At 39.8% G+C, this 20338-nt stretch overlaps 2 protein-coding genes and 2 non-coding genes across 4 annotated transcripts in view; 3 read left to right on the forward strand and 1 right to left on the reverse strand.

Annotated features, from left to right (window-relative positions):
• Positions 1-4333, reverse strand: part of sart3 (spliceosome associated factor 3, U4/U6 recycling protein) — a 40480-nt gene extending 36147 nt beyond the window's left edge. Inside the window, exons 1-3 of the mRNA XM_052032025.1 lie at positions 4028-4333; positions 1494-1620; positions 1046-1150 (exon numbers count right to left, since the gene is read on the reverse strand). Coding sequence (XP_051887985.1) covers positions 1046-1150; positions 1494-1620; positions 4028-4192 — 397 coding nt within the window. The 5' untranslated portion in view covers positions 4193-4333. The remainder of the gene's footprint in view (positions 1-1045; positions 1151-1493; positions 1621-4027) is intronic.
• A 2415-nt stretch (positions 4334-6748) lies between these two features.
• Positions 6749-11494, forward strand: iscu (iron-sulfur cluster assembly enzyme). Its single transcript, XM_052032008.1, has 5 exons — positions 6749-6891; positions 7769-7882; positions 8543-8653; positions 9316-9394; positions 10664-11494. The coding sequence occupies exons 1-5, from the start codon at positions 6793-6795 to the stop codon at positions 10723-10725; spliced, it is 465 nt and encodes a 154-aa protein (XP_051887968.1). The 5' UTR covers positions 6749-6792; the 3' UTR covers positions 10726-11494.
• A 5579-nt stretch (positions 11495-17073) lies between these two features.
• On the forward strand, positions 17074-17145 carry trnad-guc (transfer RNA aspartic acid (anticodon GUC)). Its single transcript has one exon. It is a non-coding gene; the product is annotated as a tRNA-Asp (tRNA).
• A 409-nt stretch (positions 17146-17554) lies between these two features.
• Positions 17555-17626, forward strand: trnaa-ugc (transfer RNA alanine (anticodon UGC)). The gene has a single exon. It is a non-coding gene; the product is annotated as a tRNA-Ala (tRNA).
• Positions 17627-20338: the final 2712 nt, after the last annotated feature.

Raw genomic sequence — 20338 nt, forward strand, 5'->3', positions numbered from 1 at the left:
TTCCAATTCCTTAGTGTTTATACATAGTTGTTCTGCAATGTCCATTACACATGGGAGTCTCTTCAGTTCTGCACACTGTTTTAATACAATATAGCCATCAGGACTTCACAAGATAAGAAATAGTGTTAAAGAGCGTGATAATCATTGAGAATTCATTCATAGAGATGCCTATACAGCTTTTATAACTAAAGTTAGTCTCAATTATCTGAAGATTTCCTGTATCTGTAATTGCAGGTTCTGCCATTTGTCAAAAACAAATGAGTAACAAAGTGAGTAATGGAGAACATGATTGTCCCAATATATCCAAATACAGAAAGCTACATCATGCTAATGACAGAGTGACATTACTCCCAGTTGTTTATCTGCTCTAAACAGAATGGACATTTCATTTCCCAGTTAATAATCACAGTTTTAAAGTTAGGTTTATTCAACAGACAAAAGTCATTTTCAGGCAATCTAACTTCAGCCTTAAATACAAAGCTATACTGTGGCTAGAACTTAGTTAAATTAACACAGTTTTAGCAACCCTAAAATCCCTTTCCTTCTCCACTCAGATAAAACTCTGTTTGGCCAACAAGCTGAGATCTAATTTAAAGAAAGCAGAGAGAGTGTTTTGACTTACTAAGATATACAAGGAAACCATTTGCCCCCTCAAGTTCATGCTGGCCCCCGACAGAGCAATCCCATTATTCCCAGTCTTCCTCGCCTGTTTTTCTGTAACTCCTGAAACTATTCCCTCTCATCATCAGGTCATCTTTGATTCTTTTGCCTCTTACTTACACTAAAGGGCAATTTACAATAGTCAGTTAACTTATCAGCACATCCTTGAAATGAGAGAGAAAACTGGAGTACCTGGGGGAAACCCAAGCGGTAATGAGGAGCACATACAAACTCCACAGAGAGAGCATGAAGTCAGGATTTAAACCAGTTCCCTGGAGCACTAACTGCTGCGCCACCATGCTGACAGGTTGATCAGAGAAACTTATGATTTCTCTTTCCTGTGAATTGTGGATGAAGCTAAAATGTAGCAACTAAAGCAACTCACAAATATAATCTTTGATGGCCTTCTCAAACAGTTCATAAACTTTCTCCCTGTCATGTGGTTCTTCTGCCAGTCGAATCTCATCTTTCAACCAGTCCAGCCAAAGCTCTGCAAAAAAAAAATCACATTTACTTACTTTCTTAATATTCCCAATACAGCAAAGCCCAATCTTCGCAAAATAAGTTATTCATAATTACATGGGTGATATTTGACTACATTAGGTTAACATCAAAAACAGATAAAAATTACAATTACAAAGACACACACACACAATCCAAAAAACAGATCACAGACTACTGATAAATGGTTAAAACTACACCAGCAACTCCGTAAAAGTTGGTTGATTACAACTTCTAAGCACCAAGCTGGTTACAAATGTGCTACAAAATCTGGTCCACTTTAAAATGTCACAAGACCCAAGCTTTCAATATATTTGCAATCATAACCTTACCTTCAGTAAGTGGAAAAAGCTCACTCATCTTCTGTCGAGCACACTGCAATTTCACTAGCTCTCCCTCCTGACGTAGCAATTTAATTAAATCAACATGACAATTGTAATCATAGGCACTGATGGAAAGCTAAAAAAAAAAGCACAAAACACTATTACCTCTATGCCAAGATACCAGTTAGTCTCCTAATGATTATGGACGTGTATAATTTTATTTAACAGAGTAATATATGATTAGCAAGGACTTATGTAAATTGCATGAACTTCAAAATAATTGTGGTTAGTGGACAAGACAGGCAAAATTGCAGAAAGGTATTTATTTGCTATTACTTGGGCTAATTTGCAAACGTCAGTAGAGAGGGAACCTAGGGACCCTGCCAATGGCCAAAAAGGAAGTCAGATACCCCAGGAACTGCAGAGCTGACGTCCTTCTGAAATGCAGAGTTAGTGGATAACACCATCAAGTTCATTGCAAAAGTAGCCTCGCATCACAAAATCTGCAGTACTGTAATTTAAGCAGAGCACTAGTGCTGACCCCACTAAAGTTAGTCTACCCCAAGTATGACAATGAAGTCACTTGCAGTATAGACCTCTTTATCCAAGTTAAGCTACCAAAAAGGATTTATTTACAACTGAATCACATAGAAGCCAAACAGGCAAGACACAAATATTTGTGTTCATGATCTTCACTACCTATTACACATACCAAGTATGTTTCTGGTGGCACTCTTGTTTGCTAAAAATTTCTGTTCTGCCAAATATTCAAGAAAGTCATTAGAGAAAAAATGAAAGGGGGAAATTGTTCACAATATACAAAATAACATGCATTTTAGACAGCGAAGGGAATGGCATTACCTCCTTGATCTTTAATATTATAATTACACTTAAAAAGAAATTTAGTCATTTAATGTTGTACCCTCTTAACTGCATTCTGAAATGTACAATTTAACTTCCTGACCAAGAATCAATTAAACCTGATCACATCCCATGTTTAATTAATAACCCAGGACTATTTGACTTTAAGATAATAATCCTGTACATGCAAAATAAATTGTCATGAGAAAACTCCATGTCTTTTTAAACACTTCGTTCATATGCCCAAAACATTTAATTCAATTTTCTAAATCTCTTTTAAGTGACTTCATGCTATTAAATCATTGGCGAGGAAACTTTGTGCTGGCTAATTGAAGCAAATTGCATAATAGAAGATATCCTTTTTGCTCTAACATTGAAGAACTAATTTCAAAATGTCACCAGCATTCTAGTTCCCAGGGTCTCTGGCCTCCCTCTAGACTCTTCTCTGGATTCCCTCAATTAACAGAAAAAGTATTCACTGGATATGGCCTACAATGCTTACATGTAATTCTATAATAAATAAATTATTTTCAGTAGCTTAACAAGAAATCTAGATTACAAAGGACTTCACAGTTTTCCTGGGGTAGACTAACTTCAATAAGGAACAGCAATAGGATTATTGATAACTAGTCTGTGGTGTCCTGTTTAAATTACCATTTGTTATATACCGAGATTGCTGACAAAGTTATTTATGCAAAGAAGGTGAAACCATATCATTCTAATGAACTTCAAAACTTCTCAGCAATGCCTAATCTCTTTCTTATGATCTCTAGACAAGTATCTCCACCAACAGCAAATACTGCCATTTTAAAAAATAATTTCATTGCATTTGTCACCTGAGTAATCAGCTGCTAAAAACTAAGACTTTGTAGTTGTGGTGAGGTACCCAGATAGCATTATTGTAACCAATTACTAAGTTAACATAAAGAGTGTATTCACCCCAGGTTCATTGCACCATTATTACTACTCCTAAAGCATTAAATCAGAGACGCACAGGAATAGATACGCCCGCATTTCCGAGCTTTGATTTTATTTTATTTTAAACTGGGGATCAAGACGTAACAAATGATCATGGGATTTTATTGTGTTTTGAGACGATTCCTTCTACTCGTTTATGATGCTTGCAATTGGTTTATTATTGCCACATGCACCGTGGTACAGTGAAAACCTTGTCTTGCATACCATTCATACGCATCAATTCATTACACAGTGCAGTCCTTGATCCCCCTGGCACGCAGCTAGAAGTTCTGCCCTACTCTTTCAAAGAAAGGAACTTTTGTCCGCGGGTGGATTGTGTTCCCTCTCCAGTGAAGCCACAGCAACATGCTCTCCTTTTCGTTCAGGGCTCTGTGGCTGACCCTTCAGAGAAGCCTCTCATGGGAACGGCCCCGGGTTTCTGGGCTCCTGACGCGCTCTGTGCTTTATTCCCCCGCTGCAGGTGAGTGCGGGGACTGTAGGTGAGTGCGGGTCAGTGCGGGGGGTGGCGGGTCAGTGCGGGGGCTGCGGGTCAGTGCGGGGGGTGGCGGGGGAGGGCGGGTCAGCGGGGGCTGCGGGTCAGTGCGGGGGGCGGCGGGTCGGGGCGGGGCGGCGCGGCGGAGCAACAGGCGGGGACCGGTGTTTAAACCCCGCGGGCTCCGGCCTCCCTCCCGCCGTGCGGCCGCTGCTCCGGCCTCACGTCGCACCTGTTCTTCCAGCCGCTGGATCTCGGCTTCGTTTTCTTGCTCATCCTCCGAGGAGTCCTCCATCTCCTCCTCCTCCTCCTTCTCCTCCTCCCCCACCGACTCGCCCGCGGTTTCGGGCTCCGGCTCCTCGGCCTCACTCGCCCGCCGCCTCCCGCTGGTCGCCATCGTGCAGGCAGTGCGGGAAAGCTCACGGCGCCCGATCCAAACCAGGGCAATCCCCCGTGCCCAAAACACATCTTCCCCCCATAACACCCTTCCTTAATTTAACGAAAGTTTGAAAATAAGGGAAAAAATACAAACAACTCGGCAGAAGGTGAGCCGAGCATGGGATTTATTATGAAGAGAATAAAGTAACAAAAGAAGGCTAATAAATGCGTCATAAAAACGCGACTGTTTTTTAAACTTGGCTTTCATTGATCTAGCACTTCAAAATGACATCATTAGACCTTATTGCTGGGAATACGTCTTTCAGCGGTCGCCATCTTTGTAAGGTCAGCGTGTGTGAAGAATTGGTTGTTGCAATATCATTGTTCACAGGAAAACAACATTATCTTCAGTACTCAATTTGATGCCTAATGGTGCCCGTCAGAATTGACCATGTGTCTTGCACACATTTATCCTATCATTTATTTGTTTCCCAGAATTATTTTTATATATACAACGTAGAACAGAACAGCACAGGAACAGACCTTTCAGCCTACGATGTTGTGCTGAATTAATTAAACTAGTAATTAAATGCCTAACTAAATTAATCCCTTCTGCCTACACAATATCCATATCCCTCCATTCTTTGCTAGGTTGTTCTCTCAAAACAGATGTGATACATTGGGCCCCCTAAAGATGACTGAAAGCTTGCACCTGCAAAACCATTGTTTATTTTGAATTTTTTTAAAAATCTTATGCTTTATTGCAGAATATTCAAGTCAACATTTTTATAACAGGTCACATTATTCCTTTGTCAGTTTTCATTCATTTATAACCATCATGCAATTAGTTCATGGGGGTTTAAAACACATTTCAATTCATTTGTGTGGAACAGGAGGGCCCTAAACTCTGCCTTTACCCATACAGTCTTTTTGCTGCCTGCATCCAGCTTCAGCGCTTCTCTTAGTGCAGGACTTTTGAATTTGCTATTTTGCAGCACTTGGTCATGGATGACACCTTGCTCAGGAAGACCAGTGAGCTTCAGGCAAGTCAGTGGATGTCTTTCACGGCATTGACGGTTTCCCAGCAACAATTGGTATTTGCTTCAGAATTATTTTCCTTCTGCTGGCCTCTTTGCTCCATTTTAAAGGAGGTATCACCATTACTCTGTGCATCTTTGTACATTGGTACCAATAGATTTGTGGGCTTTTCTTTCCCTTCCTTGCCCTGCCTCTAAGTCACTTTCAATTTCCCCTGCAGCCTCTGGACTGGGTTTGGAAGTGGTTGAGGAGGTTTGTACCATACTTCATTTAACTGTCTTGTTCTGTTTTCTTCTTCCTTATTTTCCTTCTCCTTTTCCATTACTTGGGGCTCCTCATTTTGTATAACAGTGGAGGCAGGAGCCTTGCTTTCTTTTGGAACTGCTGTTGCTCTCCGCTCCTGAGTTTCTTCTCATTTCGCTGCCTGGTCAAAGCTGTGTTTTTGGTTTGGGCAGGTTTTGTAAAGGTGGCCAGCCTCGCCACCCAGGTAGCAGCATCCAGCTCCTTGGTAGTCGTTTGGTGCCCTTCTTTCTGCAACTTCAGCCAATGATCACTTTGCAGGAAATCGCTTCATGATTTGCCACAGAAAAACCATGTAGCTGTAACATGTGCCAATGGAAAAACATAATGGCTAGTGGAATACGTCATTATCCTTCTCTGCCCTCAGCCTATCCATATTGCATGCTTGGTATCTCTGGTTTTCTCTTTGAGGTATCCTCTGAGGAACGTGAGGACATCTAGGTCAGAGACATGCAGATTGAATTATGGACAACAAACATTCACTCTTTTTCTTCTGGTAGTGGAAGACGGGCTCTGCTCTCAGCAGAAGCAAGGCTATTTCCTTACAATTGTCCCCAAACGATTTGCATAGCTTCATGCAGTAATCCATTTTCCAAAAGTTTTCAAAATAACCACTGCGAGAGAAATCTTGCAGCAAAAAGTTCTGCTCTGGTCTGAAGCCACGTGCTCCAAACAACACATTCTTCACGAAGATTCCTCACTTTCAAGGTTCTTCAGGAATTCACAGTATACAGTACGCTCTGGTCGAATAACTCTTATTGCCATGGTACGATTAGAATCTCCCACGTCTATGCAGCTCTTGAAAGAACTACCCAATCCTTGGCAGATCATAGCCTCTCCCTTACCAGGTAAATATACCATCATCCAAGAAATAAACCGCCAAGGTACAAGAGACCTTTAACAAAAGTAGAACGTCGCAAATGCATAAATCAGCCAGCATCCTGTCTGAACCACTGACTTCTTTTTACAGCTGATATCTGATATGATGTGCATTTTCCAATGTATCATCACCACATTAGTGTTTAAAGAATCTGTAATATTGCAGCTTTTTGGTGGAATGGTATAGCAATTGCAACAAGACGACATGCACCACTACCCGACCGACCAACACTATTGCAGCGCAGGCTGCAGCGGGCGCGCACAATCCCCGGCTGGGGTTTCTACGGCGACCGCCGCGGCGACGTCACGGGACGGGAGGCGCGGCCCGTGGGTGATTGACGGCTGACGTACAGTAAAAGGGACGAGTTACGCAGTTGCTGTTGTGCGGCCGGTTGCGTGGTGATGGCGGCGGTGGTGGTAGTGAGGAGCGCTGTGGCACGATGGCTGCTGCGCCTGGCGGTGAACACTCGAGCCCCCGTCTTGGCTGCTTACCACAAGAAGGTGGGAGACCGGCCCCCACCCGAAAACGGGGAGGCCGGGGGGAATCTTTCTCTTGTGCGTGGCAGTGGGTCAGTGGCGACTTAATGCAGGGGGTGATTACAACGGAGGGGGGAGGGAGAGTTAATGGTGGGGGTGGTGGTGGTTGTTGTTATGCAGGAGGTGGAGGTGGTGGTGGTCGTCGTCGTCGTTGTGGGGGAGATGCTGCTGGTGGTGGTCGTCGTTGTGGGGGAGGTGGTGGTGGTGGTTGTGGAGAAGGAGGAGGTAGTGCTGGTGGCATTAAATGTTGGTGCTGCCCCTGACCTGAGTGTTTTCCGCATCTTGTGTAACGAGGTAAAGCCGGGAGGTAGATGAATGGGTTCATGGGGAGTCAGTGAGTTGAGTGGAAGGAGGGAAATAAGGACATAGATTAAGCTGGGGGGTGGGGTGACGATTGACCAATTTCTGTGGAGCATGGTCAGTTTAACAGCAAGAGGTCAGAAGTGCAGAGTCATGAAGCTTAACAGCAAGAGGTCAGAAGTGCAGAGTCATGGGTCATTGAATCGTCAGACCTTGATGACTGAGCAGTAACTGGAGTTTTGAGATGTGGATATGTACTTGCAGGTTCATATTAAATTGTACTTTACTGCCTTAAAAATGAGACTAAGGATATTAGTAGCTTTATATCTGGTAGAGATGTGTGATGTTAACATAACTTTTAGAATAGTTCAGTTGTGCTTTCTTTGCATATAATATTAAGGGAATTTTTTATTAATAAAGTTGCTTGTTGACCTATTAGTTTAACACTTTTATGACATATGCAGGAACTATAGTGATTAGAGGCTGAAAAAGAAACTTGATGTAGTGGTGGAATTTTTTGTAATTGATTTTCCCCTAACAGGTAGTGGACCACTATGAGAATCCCAGAAATGTTGGCTCCTTGGATAAGAATTCAAAAAATGTTGGGACTGGCCTGGTTGGTGCCCCAGCTTGTGGTGATGTCATGAAGCTACAGGTAAACTATTAACCTGCAAAATGTGGCAAGTTCCTTGTGAATTTCTTAACTGTGAATTAGTCCTGACTTGAACATAGTTCATGGTTGAGATATAACTGTTGACTTCTGTTAAATAACCCCAAAGTCCTGCTTGTGATTTGCTACCCAAAGAATTCTACTGGAAAGTAAACAATGGATATAAATAATTTAAACTGTCCAGATAGACCTAGACAGTTACTGCTGATATTTGAAACCAGTGTCAAATGGCAATTCAAACTATTTGTGCAACTGATGTGTTCTGCAGTGACATCTAATCTAATGTGACTGACCTGGAGTTCCTTCTATTTTTTTTAAAAAAAACAAAAGCAGAGTCATTTCCTAATCTAGGTACTGCACATGTTTTTTTTCTAGCTAGTGGTCAGGCTATGTTGAAGGAATTTTGGAGTAGTTCTCCAAGCCATTAAATTGACTTGAGAAAAGATGTAATGAGGGAGACTGCAGTATGTAAAAGAACTTCACAGGCTGCTCTATTTCCCAGCCAACTCCCTTGCATTGCACATTAGAATATTTACAGCCATTACTCCAAGTTAATATCCCCCCCCCAAAAAAAAATTGCGACTGAGATGTTACCTCAATGAAGGCAAAGATTTCAAATCACTTTCATTTACTTTCTCTTCTAAGATTGAAGTGGATGATGATGGAAAAATTATTGATGCAAGATTTAAAACGTTTGGATGTGGATCAGCAATTGCTTCCAGCTCACTGGCAACAGAATGGGTGAAAGGAAAAACGGTAAAGATATCATTTTCAGAATATAACTTGTCATTGTTTGTTTGGAATACTTCAACAAAAATGTATTGAAAGGAATGTTTGCTTAAAATAAAACACCAGTCAAGCACCAAAGTTGGTCACTGAGATTTCTAAATGCCCACAAAGTTTCTTTCCTTCCAACAGAATATTTACATGAGCAGATACCCTCTTTTCCTCCCTCCTGAACTTTATCCAGCAACCCATGCAAATATGTTGTATGATTGAGGCTTTGCATCATTGAATTTATGGTTTTATGGTAGGAAGAGGAACGGCATAAAATTGTATCTCCTGAATACAATATAGAAAAACAGAGCTGTATCAAAGAAGGCAAATGACCTAATTTTCAAGAATTGCTATTGATTAGTTGGAGAAATTTCCAAAAACTAATAGTAACAAACGGAAAGGGTGCTGCTCTGGTACTGATGTTAGCAAGAGATACATTATTTTGATGGAAAATTGTATTCTTGTAGATTGAGGCTAATCTTGGAGCATATGCCATTGCTCTGTACCTTGGGGTGGCATGGTATTATATTAAATATCAGATGTTTCTGCTGCAGGTTTTAAAATTTGTATAGCAATATTGTTTGTGCCTCATGATCATGCCTGGTTTGAAGAAATTGTCATTGGCTTTCACTTAATTACAGGTAGATGAAGCCTCAAAGATCAAGAATACAGATATTGCTAAGGAGCTCTGCCTTCCTCCAGTCAAACTGCATTGCTCAAGTAGGTCTGGGTTTATTTCATAGTGATGGAAAGCACAGCAAACTTGCCAACTAATTTGAATTTGTATAGACTTTTGGGGGGGGGGGTGGAGAAAAGAGCAATCTTATTGAGGCATGCAGGTTCTGAGAGCAGTTATAAGGGTAAATGCTGTATTTTTTTTCCCTTCTAACTGCATACTTTTGAGAGCATAATCTCAGGTTAAGAGATCAGCCATTTAGGACTGAGACAAAGAAAAATCCACAGAGCTCATTGAACTTTAGCCTTCAAGATGGCAGCACATCTTTGGGCTGTGATTTGATTGATTTTTTTGGACTTGGGATATGGCATTCAGGCAGGAAATAAACTGCAGGCAATACATCAGCCATGATCTTCACATGGTTGAGCGTAAACATTTGAGTATTTTCACTACATCTCTTGGCATTCTTGTATGAATTTTTTGTCAAAACACTAGTAAAGGATCTTGCTTTCCATGTTCCACCAGTACAGACTTTGTCTTGCCATAAAGCTAGGCAGACCACAAACATGTCATAGGAAAAGGTTAAACTAGGTATTATCAGTACAAACCTGAAAGGGTGATTGGGAGGTTTTATCATTGGGTGCAAGGTTGAAACCTTGGGATCTACCAGAAACTAATGCAGACACTGAAAAGTTCTTAATGGTTATAAGAAATTCAGCAACTTGAAATTACTCTTAACAGAACTTTTGTACACTTTTTTTCCAAAGGAGTTCAATTTCAGTAAAAAGAATATTATTCAAATTTATAAAGCATTTACCAATTGTTGCTTTTGATTCACTTTTGAATATCGATGAGAAAATAGTTAAGTTGTATAACTATGCTGAGTTTGTATCTTATGCAGCCTTGTTTACTTGTGATCCTGAGTAATTTAAGTAATAGTACCTTCACTTATGAATCAGTAGCTTGTGTATTCAAGACCCACTTCACATTGCTGGCCAACTTTTCAGTGTAATACTGTTTCCTCTTATGTAAAGATAAATCAGTCTTTTGATTCTCAAACTGAGCATCTTCCCACATGGTACAAATTTGTTCTAGAGTGAAAGCTAGAAAAAGATGTTTATTCACACTGTGCTTTGAGTACCTGCTTGGTTTTTTGTAAAAGAGACATAACCGTTCTACCATTATTCCTTCAAAACATCTAGATTGGAATTGAGGGCTATGGAAGTGGGTTCAGTTGAGATGTTTGCTAATTTCTTACTTCAAGTAAATGTTTGAACTTAAACTGCATATTTAATTGTTTTCTTTTGTTTTAGTGTTGGCAGAAGATGCGATTAAAGCTGCTCTGGCTGACTACAAAGTGAAACAACAAAAGTGAAAAGATCACAACTCTAAACTAAAAATCAATATGCTTTTCCAAAACTGTTAACAAAGATGTAACCAATGGAGCAGTGTAGTTCTGTAGTGGAATTTCAAAGTAAGCAGAAAAATTATACTTAGTCTTTCACTGTAAGAAAGGAGACAGCAAGCCATCAATATATTAAATTGACTCTAATCTGTGATATTCTATTTGTGCCTTAATTTTATGGATTATAGAAAGTATTTTGGGTGGGTACTTGGCTTTTTGAACTATAAATATGGGTATAAGCATCAAATTAGTTGTATAATGGTCTTGTATGATATCCATAAATGTACAAATGCAGTTTTATTGATTCTAGGTTTTGTTTGGATTTCAATAAAATTAAGTGTTAGCTGATTCCTAAACTGGTTCAGAGCCCACAGCTGTCCAGCTCTTTTGGTTAAGTTTCTTCAAAGATGATCTGTGGAGTGAGAACAGAAACAAATCAAGTCAATATATATCGCGCCCAGCTCCATTTGCACCTTCTACATTGACATTAATAGCATCAGTTTTTATTATCCAACATTCCCTTGAAGATGAACATTTTATTTAATTACTTAAATCAATTAACAAAAAATAATATGCTGATTTGATTGACATGTTATGTGATTTTGCTCACCTATGGAAGTTTGGCTGAAATGCTTAGTGACTATTTGAGTAGCAGTACATAATGAATGGTTGTTCAAATAGAAACTAGACAACCAAGAATCTTGTTTAATCTATGACATTAAAATTGCAAACAACTGGTGTTCTTTTTCAAGTCATTAATTTAATGGAGCCTATGTAAAAGAATCCCTCATTGATCTCAAGACTTTTCCCATTTATTTTAAATCTTATTATTGGTAAACAACATAAACCTGTAAATCAGAAACTACTTTGGACCAAAGTTAAAGGACTACATTTAAAGTCAAGTTTATTGTCATATTAACATGTACCTGTATGCAGTAGTGCAATGAAAAGCATCAGAGAAGTAGGATTCACAGGAAAAACAAATTATACATGATTTTTACAAGAAAGAACACACTTAGAACAAAAAAAACATCCATTTTAGTGTACAGTGGTCCTTGTGTTGCTACACTGAGATAGTAATTAGGGCTGTGCAGCTTCATTCATGGTTGAATGGAAGTAGCTGTTTCTGAACCTGGTGGTGTGGGACTTCAGGCTTCTATACCTCCTGCCTGATGGTAGCTATGAGACGATGGCACAGCCCAGATGGTGAGGATCTTTGATAGATATTGCCACCTTGAGGCAGTGCCTTGTGTAGATACTACTGATGGTGGGAAGGATGTGCAGGTGATACATTGGGCTTAGTCCACTACGTAGGATATTGTTGATTGTCAAATGAATTGGCTAGGATTGCTTTTTTCTCTGCTTCAAACTCCTTATCCCTGTATCTGCCACCCTTACCTCCATGCTTGAGGTGTTCATAAACTATCTTGTCATTAAGGTTGAGATTATTTGGTCAGCTGCCATTGCCCCTTTCTCAATGGGCTAGACATGTCTGAGATCCATTTCTTGACCCTTCTGTCCTACTTCCACTGTATTGTTGACCACCCAACTTCTCTTCCTGGCATGTATTCTGTTAAGGCTTCTGTCTTCTAAAGAACTGTATCAAGTTCTGGGGTTGCACTGATCTGTCTTATGACATTTGGCCCATTGAGTCTATGCTAGGTCCTGGCTAAGCCATCCCTTTCCCCTCTGCAATTCCCCTTTGATTTTTTTTTGCCACTTTCCCACTCTAAAGGGTAATTTATTGCAGTCAAGCCTAGCAGCAAAGCTTATGTTGTGAGAAGAATTCAATGCAACTACTCAAGGCAGGGAGAATGTGTAAACGGGCAACACCTGAGGTCAGGATCCATCCCGACTGGCTCCCTGGAGCAACACTAACTGCTACACTACTGTGGTGTGTCTCAAAAATAACTCAACTCTTCTGTCCTTGCAAGCAATGCCCCACATCTAATTTCCTTGTTGCTGTATATCAATGGTCCATTACATACCCTAAGATAAATTACAGATCCTTACATAATGCTATATTGGTAATCATGTGGAGTTTCTGAAATGGATTTAAAAGAGTAGATGCTAAGAGTCTGGTTCTTCCACTGGATTTACTCTAACTCGTGAACATGACCTCAGGAGAAAGTTTCAGGACTAAGGTGAAGAGAATTTTTTTTACCTAGTGGCTTGTAAAACTTTGGAATTCCTACCTCCCTGAAGGAAGGTGGATGCTCAGTCTTAGAATATTCAAGGCTGAGAATGATTTTTGGACACTAAAGGAATATGGTGCTTGGCAGAAAAGTGGATTTGAGATACAAGATTAGCCATAATCTTATTGAATGGCAGTGCAGGCATGAGGTGCTGAGTGATCTAACAGCTTCCAGTTTCTCTTATGTTTTCTCTAACATTCAGTCGTATCAACAGCGTTGGGAGGAGGGGAGAGTGCAAACCTGATGAGGAGTAAAAGAGAAATTGTGTTTATGCAAAGGCCATGTTTAAGAGAGGAATTTAAAGACTCAGAAGGGGAAGGAACTAGGGATAAAATGTATTACAGATCCTTTTGGATTTATTAGTAATCATACACAATGACAGAAATGTTGCTGTAGCAGTGGTGCTTGAACCAAACTTGACCAAAATTTCAGCCCAGCATGCCATGAGGAACCAAAGAACTTTATGATTTGACTGTAGACTAAATTTTTTCTGAAAGCATCATTGACAAAGACTTGAGACAAACCCAAGGACGCACTTATCTGCTTTCACCACAGATATTCTGTAATGTAATTAGCCACAGAATTTTCAAGTCAACAGATAAGTATTTGCAAGAGTAAGGACTTTACAAGGTGCTGATAAGCCGAGAGTTCTTCCTCAACAAGGTCCTTTTCTGTGAAAATTTATGACAAAGAAATTAATTAAGACATTCACGGACATACTGTACATAAACCTATTTGGTCACAGATGGTACCTCTGAGAGGAAGCGGTTGGTATTAATCATCACAAGTGTGACTTGTATTATAAAAAGAGTTTTAGGGCAACTTACAATGAAACTACTAACAGGATTAATCAACTGTACAGATAGGACAAAGCTCCTTTGAGTGATTGCTGTGGTGAGTTGTGTTCAGAGTCATAGTGGTAGAGAAGTACATGTAAATTGAAGATATATTTCAGAGCTAAATCTGTTAGATTAATAATGAGTTCATGTCAGTTCACAGCATTTTGAAGTATTTTATATTAACTTCTTTAGCAGTTTCTTGAAATTGTTACTTTTTCATCGTGCTTTATATTAATCTGTCTGCATAGTCATAGTTCACTAGGCATGCAAATTTGAAATTGTGCACTGTATATAAACATTCAAACCATTAATACATATTAAGATAAATAGTGGGTCCCAGCACTGATATCTGGAGAGCTTCACTGGATACTTCACTGCTATTCTATGTTTTCTGTTACTTAGCCAATTTTCTATCCATGCTACCACAGCCCGTTCTCATAAATGTATTATACGGCATCTTATCAAGTGCCTTTTAGGAGTTCATGTACAGCACACCAAACTCATTTGCCTCATCGACCTTTTCTGTTGCTTTATCAAAAACTCAATCATTAGTTGGACATAATTTGCCTTTTACATGACTTTTTATGTTTATTCCACCCTTGTCCAAGCAACTGCTAATTGTGTCTCAGACTATTTCTAGAGCTTTCCCTACCGCCAAGGTTAAATTGACTGGTCTACAGCAACTCAGTTTATCCCTTGCAATTCACTCCAGAACCACCCCTAAATCTATATGTTCAGAAGATTATGGTGAGGACCTCTGCAATTTCTTTCCTTACTTCCTTCAGCAATCTAGGATACATCCCATCTGGACCAGGTAATTTATCCACTTTAAGCTAGACTTCTTGGTAATCAATCTTTATCCCATCCAGAATCTCAACCACATCCTTGTTTGCTGAGCATCATTTTCTTCCTTAGCGGAGACTGATGTGGAATATTCATTTAGTTCCTCAGTAACGCCTCTGATCTCCATGAGTACATTTCCTACTTGGCTTCTGATAGGCCACAGCTCTCCTCTTACAGCTATTTCCCTGTTCACATACCGAAAGAATTTTTGGATTCCTCTTTATGTTTATGGCTAGTCTTGTGTTTTCTTAAGTTTCTTTTTTCACTTTTGCATTGAACTTCAAAGAAGCAGTCTGGTTCTAATCTGTGTTAACTTCTACTATAAAAGCTATACAGTCTCTCTGAAGTTTTACACTGAAGATTAATATCACATGATGCAGTAGTTCTCAACATTGAAAGTTAACTGCACTGTGTAATGGGGTAAAAAAACAATACACCAGGTTTGAACAGGATTCTCGGAGCTCTGCCAAATTTTAGTACCGAACAAAGCAAAGAGACATCGGATTTAAAAAGTTGGTGCTTGTACTAAGCACATATACTTAAGTTATCTACAGTGCATGTATGTTATTTGCAGTGTATGCAATTTAGTAGCATCTGACAATGAAACACTTCCCATTCTCATTAGCATAGGTTTCTGGTCAGCTTATAATATAAAATTGTAAAATGCTGCTGAGTCATTATCAATGACTGATGCACACTTGCTTTGTACCTTGCCTTGTCAGTGCTTATACTCCAGTTTAAGTTTACATGTAAATTATCAAATATGGTTCAGTTTTCAGTTACCCAAATGCTAATGTTAAAATGCAGCATTCACGGCACCTTTAGGTGCCACCATAAGCACCATTGAATATATTTTATGCATTGACTGAATATTGAAAGATACTTGGAAGAAGTCATGTCAATGTGCACAGTTTGCCAGCAGTGCTGAACTTTTCCATCAAGGACATCACTACAACTGTGAAATGGCCAACGAGACCTTTCAAAAGAGTCCATATCAGCTTCTGCCAAAAAGGAAGCAACAGTTTACTTAAAAATGGATGAAATTCTGGTGCATAGGTACCTGTATATCAAAAGAATGTACCATTGAAGGCTTAAGGTGGGTCCTTGCAATGCATGTTATACTGCAGAAATAGTGCCTAAAAATGGACCACAGTTCATTTGACATTTAATTTAGATCTCTCTGCAATGTAATGATAATAAGCATTTCTTGACATATCATCCTCCTTGCAATTGGGCAGCAGAAAGATGTGTACATAGAGTCAGACAGCATGGAAACGGGCCCTTGTGCTAAAAGAAGGTTTGGAAATATAAGTGTGAGGATTTCTCTTATGGGTCATGTTTGTATTAAAACAATGTGTGGGACTGAGAGCTCAGAATCTAAGTTGTGCCTTCAAGTAATCAGTGCCCAGCTGCTCATAATTTATACAGTTTGGTTGAGGGGGCCAAATGTTATATTTCTAAATTTACTGATGATACAAATCTAGATGGGCTTGTGAATAAAAAGGAGTATGTAAATATGCTTCATATGGCTATAGACAAACTAAGTGGGTGAGCCAGAACAAGATAGATGGAATATATCGGTGAGAGATTGTGTGTATTCTCCAGAGTTTAGGAAAATGAGTGGTGATCTCATTGGATCATAAAATTCTCATAGGGTGAATGCAGGGAGGAGGTACCCCCAGTTCAGATGCTTAAAGCCACAGGTCACGATATCAGAATAAGGGATAGGTTATGTAGAACAGAGGAGAATTTTCTTCACTTACAGGGTGGTGAATCATTGAAATTCTCTATCCTCGAGGGTTGTGGAGGTTCAGTCATTGAGTTCATTCAAACAAAAGCTTAATCAATTTCTGCATATGAAGGGAATTGAGGGCTATGGGGATAGGGTACGAAAGTAGCATTTAAGTATCAGTTATGATCTTGATGAATGGTGGGAGGCAATGGAAGCAAATACTCCTACAACATTTAAGAAGAATTTAAATGAACATCTGAAACACCTTGACATAGATGTTGTGGTTTGAGTGTTAGGAAATTGAATTAGAATACCCGACACAGATATGTTGAGTCAAAGGGCCTGTTCCTGTGCTTCATGACTATGACATTACTCTGAAATCTGAAGGACGAAATGGCCAAGTCCTGCTCCAGAATCTTATATGTTGTGTTCATATGTACCAGGGCAAACTCAATTTTGGTGCCTCTTTAGCACATCTGGTTCATTCAAGAGAATCTCTCGAATGGTCTCAAAAACCCACTGTTAGCTGAATGCTACCGATCTCAGCTGCAGAAGCAGTGGCACTGGTCAAAATGTGTTGAACTGATTCCATGCGATAACGCAGGCTGTGGCTTGTGGGGGAAGTACTGATATTAATTTCACGTTCACTACTCACATAAAACTGTATCATCTTTAAGTACGACAAACTACAACATATCACCATGCCAAGTCCTCGTTAGTATAGTGGTTAGTATCCCCGCCTGTCACGCGGGAGACCGGGGTTCAATTCCCCGACGGGGAGAGCAAAACACTTTTCTTACTCCCTACCATGTCATTAGTCTCTCCTTTTATAACCATTGTATGTAACCAATTCTTTTAGATTTGGGTATGTGTTTTTTAAAACTAGATTTCGTTAGCTTCTTTGGCGTTTATTTAATCACACATTAATAATAAGTAACTCTCCTTGTAAAGTCCAAACTAGTTAGTTACTTAGATAGTGACAAGCATTGTGTGAAGTAAAGCTGGTCTATTAAAGCAGCAACAATACAGCAGTGCTTTAAAAATAAAATTTTTAACTTTATTAAAATTTTGTTATTGCTTACAGCAATTTAAAAAATCCATTAAGCTACCTCCTACCATTACACGGAAGGAACACCAACTCCCTGCTGCATTCTATACAGAGGCCGGTTTCCACGCTTGCTTTATGGGTAGGGGATGTAGCTCAGTGGTAGAGCGCATGCTTTGCATGTATGAGGCCCCGGGTTCAATCCCCGGCATCTCCACACTTTTGTTTCCACACTATCCAGAGAAATTTGATTCTGAGAAACGGCATAGGGCATTTTCCAGCTTTTCATATCACAGGATAGGATACATGTACAAACAAACGCGTTTTCGGTAAAAATACGTGTCTAAAATTAAAATGAAGAAAATGCTCGAAATGTAAACTTTCCGCGAGCTCTACCACAGATTTCACTTTATTTGTCATAGCAGATGGTGATTGTAATAATTCCAACATTTTCTGACGTTATTTCAATTTTGAACAGTATTTGGTTAGAATACTGTAGATAGTGGCTTAATACTCTCGTTTTAATATGTTCGATTCACTTTGAAAACGGGTCTTCTTCCATATCTAGTTAACTTCGACAACTTCTAACTCTCCAGTAATGAAATATTCATTAAATAGTAAAGAGATTGAACAATATTGGAAGCAAACCAAGTTTAGCAAGCAAACAAAACTAATCCAGTTAACTATGAATCTGCTGATGGGAAAAGAATAGATTGTTCCATCAGAAAAAAACAAATGACTACAGATGCTGGAATCTGGATTTTAAAAAATACATACCTCATTTTCCATCTTGGAACCTTCCAGCCTAATGGCATGAACATTGAATTCTCCCACTTTAAGTAATCCCCCCCCCCCAACCAACCCCCACCGTCCCACCATGCTTCTTCTCTTCCCTAGGTTATCTCTCTTCTTTCTACCCCCTCCCCTTTTTTTCCCCTTTCTCTCCTTACCTTTCACCTATCCCCGGTAGACCTGCCCTTCCCTCCTCCTCCGCACCCGTTTATCACTATCTCTTACCTGCATCTACCTATCACCACCTTGTGCCCACCCCTACCTCCCTATTTTGTCCACCTATCACTGCTCTGCTTTCCCCTCCTATATATTGGGCTTCCCCTTTTCCTAGCTTCAGTCCTGAAGAAGAGTCCTGATCTGAAACGTTGAATGCCTGCTTTTCTCCACAGATGCTGCCTAGCCTGCTGAGTTCCTCCAGTGTCAGATTGGTGCATCACATTTGTTCTTCCAATTTGTATGAATATGATTGATCCGTGACCCACCTCCATATATGTTTAACATAACTCTTATCAATCTTAAATTTTAAGTTAACAATTCAACCAGCATCTGCTATCCCAAACTAGGATCCTCTGTGTATAAAACTGTTTTCTAGCTTCACTTCTGAAAAATCCTGGCTCTACCCTTTAAGCTATGATCAAGTAATTAAAGCAACCGTGAATGCCTCACCTTAGATACCCACACCATTGGAAATAGTTTTAATCTATAAGATCACTTCCCCTTAAACTTTTAAAAACATTCATCTAATCACTTCTGATTCTTCTAAATTCTGGGGAACACAATCCCGGATTTAAAGAGACCACCTTATGAACTACACACCCACTGCCCCATGGACCATCACTTGCCCCATCTGTGGAAGAATCTGCAGGTCCAAATTATTTCATATCATTAGCTACCTCAGAACCCACAAAACTGGAGTGGAAGATCCTTGATCCTGAGGGACTGCCTAAGAAAGAACGGTAATTTGTGGTGTGGCTTCTTCCACAGTTTACATTGGGCTTCTCTGTGGTCCCCATGCATGAAATCAATTCAGGATGCTCCCCATCCCAAATGCTCCATTCCTACATTGAGCAGCCATGGGCCAGGGATTTTTCAAGGTGGCTTTGAGCACATTCTTGAGTCTTTTCTTCGGTCTTCCTGGTAATCTCTTCCTGTGACAGCTTAGAATGAAATATGTTCCAAAAGTCTGATATCAGGCATGCAAACACTGTGGCTTGACCAACTGACTGTAAGAAGGGCATCAATGCAGGGTATATTGGCCTTGGAGAGGACACTGTTGTTGTTTCACTTATTCTTCCTCCTTCCTAGACCAATAGAACTATCCTAAAAGTACAGTACCTTGAACTGAATACAAGTATCTAACTAGGGCTTTATTAAACTGTAGTGGAATTTGCAACCCAATGTACTTTTTTTTTAATATGAGCATCACCAACAAAGCCAGCATTTATTGGCCTCGCCCTAGAAAATGTGGCGATGTGCCATTCAACAGCAACTATAGTTCAAGAAGGAAGCAGTCCAGCACTTAGACCCATTCATCCCCTCGACCTGCAGGTATCATTCTGTTAGCTTTTTGATTATTTTTGTACCAATCCATGAATTTTAACAACTTGTGCACAAAACACCAAGTCACTTTGGACCCCTGCCAGTTCTTGGTTTAACATTACATCATAATAGGTAATGATTATACTAGATATGCAGATTGGATGAGATAATTTAACAACTTACAACAGGACATGTCAAGAGAAAGTCCCACTTGAGAATACTATCTGCTGGGAAACCAGATCCTTTCAAGTTCAGAGTAAAACTTTAGCATGCTCAAAGCCGCTGGAAAGATGGCCGAGAAACTTGCTAAATTCCAGCATAAAATCCAGCTGATGAAGAGAAATTGCTAAACCCCTTCACCCCACCAAACAATTACAAATTTCATATTATTAGAGCATATTTGCACATGGAAGCTTCAACTTCCTAAAAGCAAAAACAAAATGTTAGGAAAAAGCTTGCTCTGAGACATTAGGAAGTTCATTTTAAGTTATTTTGTAAAGAAATCTTCATCATTTGCTGATATTTAAATTTGTCCCACAGCAAGGCAAATTATCACACTCCATAGCTGGCAATACTTCTAACAAACCTACAGTGAGTT

This window comes from Pristis pectinata, chromosome 17 (genome assembly GCF_009764475.1).
Source record: "Pristis pectinata isolate sPriPec2 chromosome 17, sPriPec2.1.pri, whole genome shotgun sequence".
NCBI lineage: Eukaryota > Metazoa > Chordata > Chondrichthyes > Rhinopristiformes > Pristidae > Pristis > Pristis pectinata.

Bases quoted from the DNA above. Each gene is read 5' to 3' on its own strand.
- iscu (XM_052032008.1), top strand. From the start codon at position 6,793: ATGGCGGCGGTGGTGGTAGTGAGGAGCGCTGTGGCACGATGGCTGCTG. The intron at 7,883-8,542 runs GTAAACTATTAA...TTCTCTTCTAAG, and splicing joins GTGATGTCATGAAGCTACAG to ATTGAAGTGGATGATGATGG. The intron at 9,395-10,663 runs GTAGGTCTGGGT...CTTTTGTTTTAG, and splicing joins AGTCAAACTGCATTGCTCAA to TGTTGGCAGAAGATGCGATT.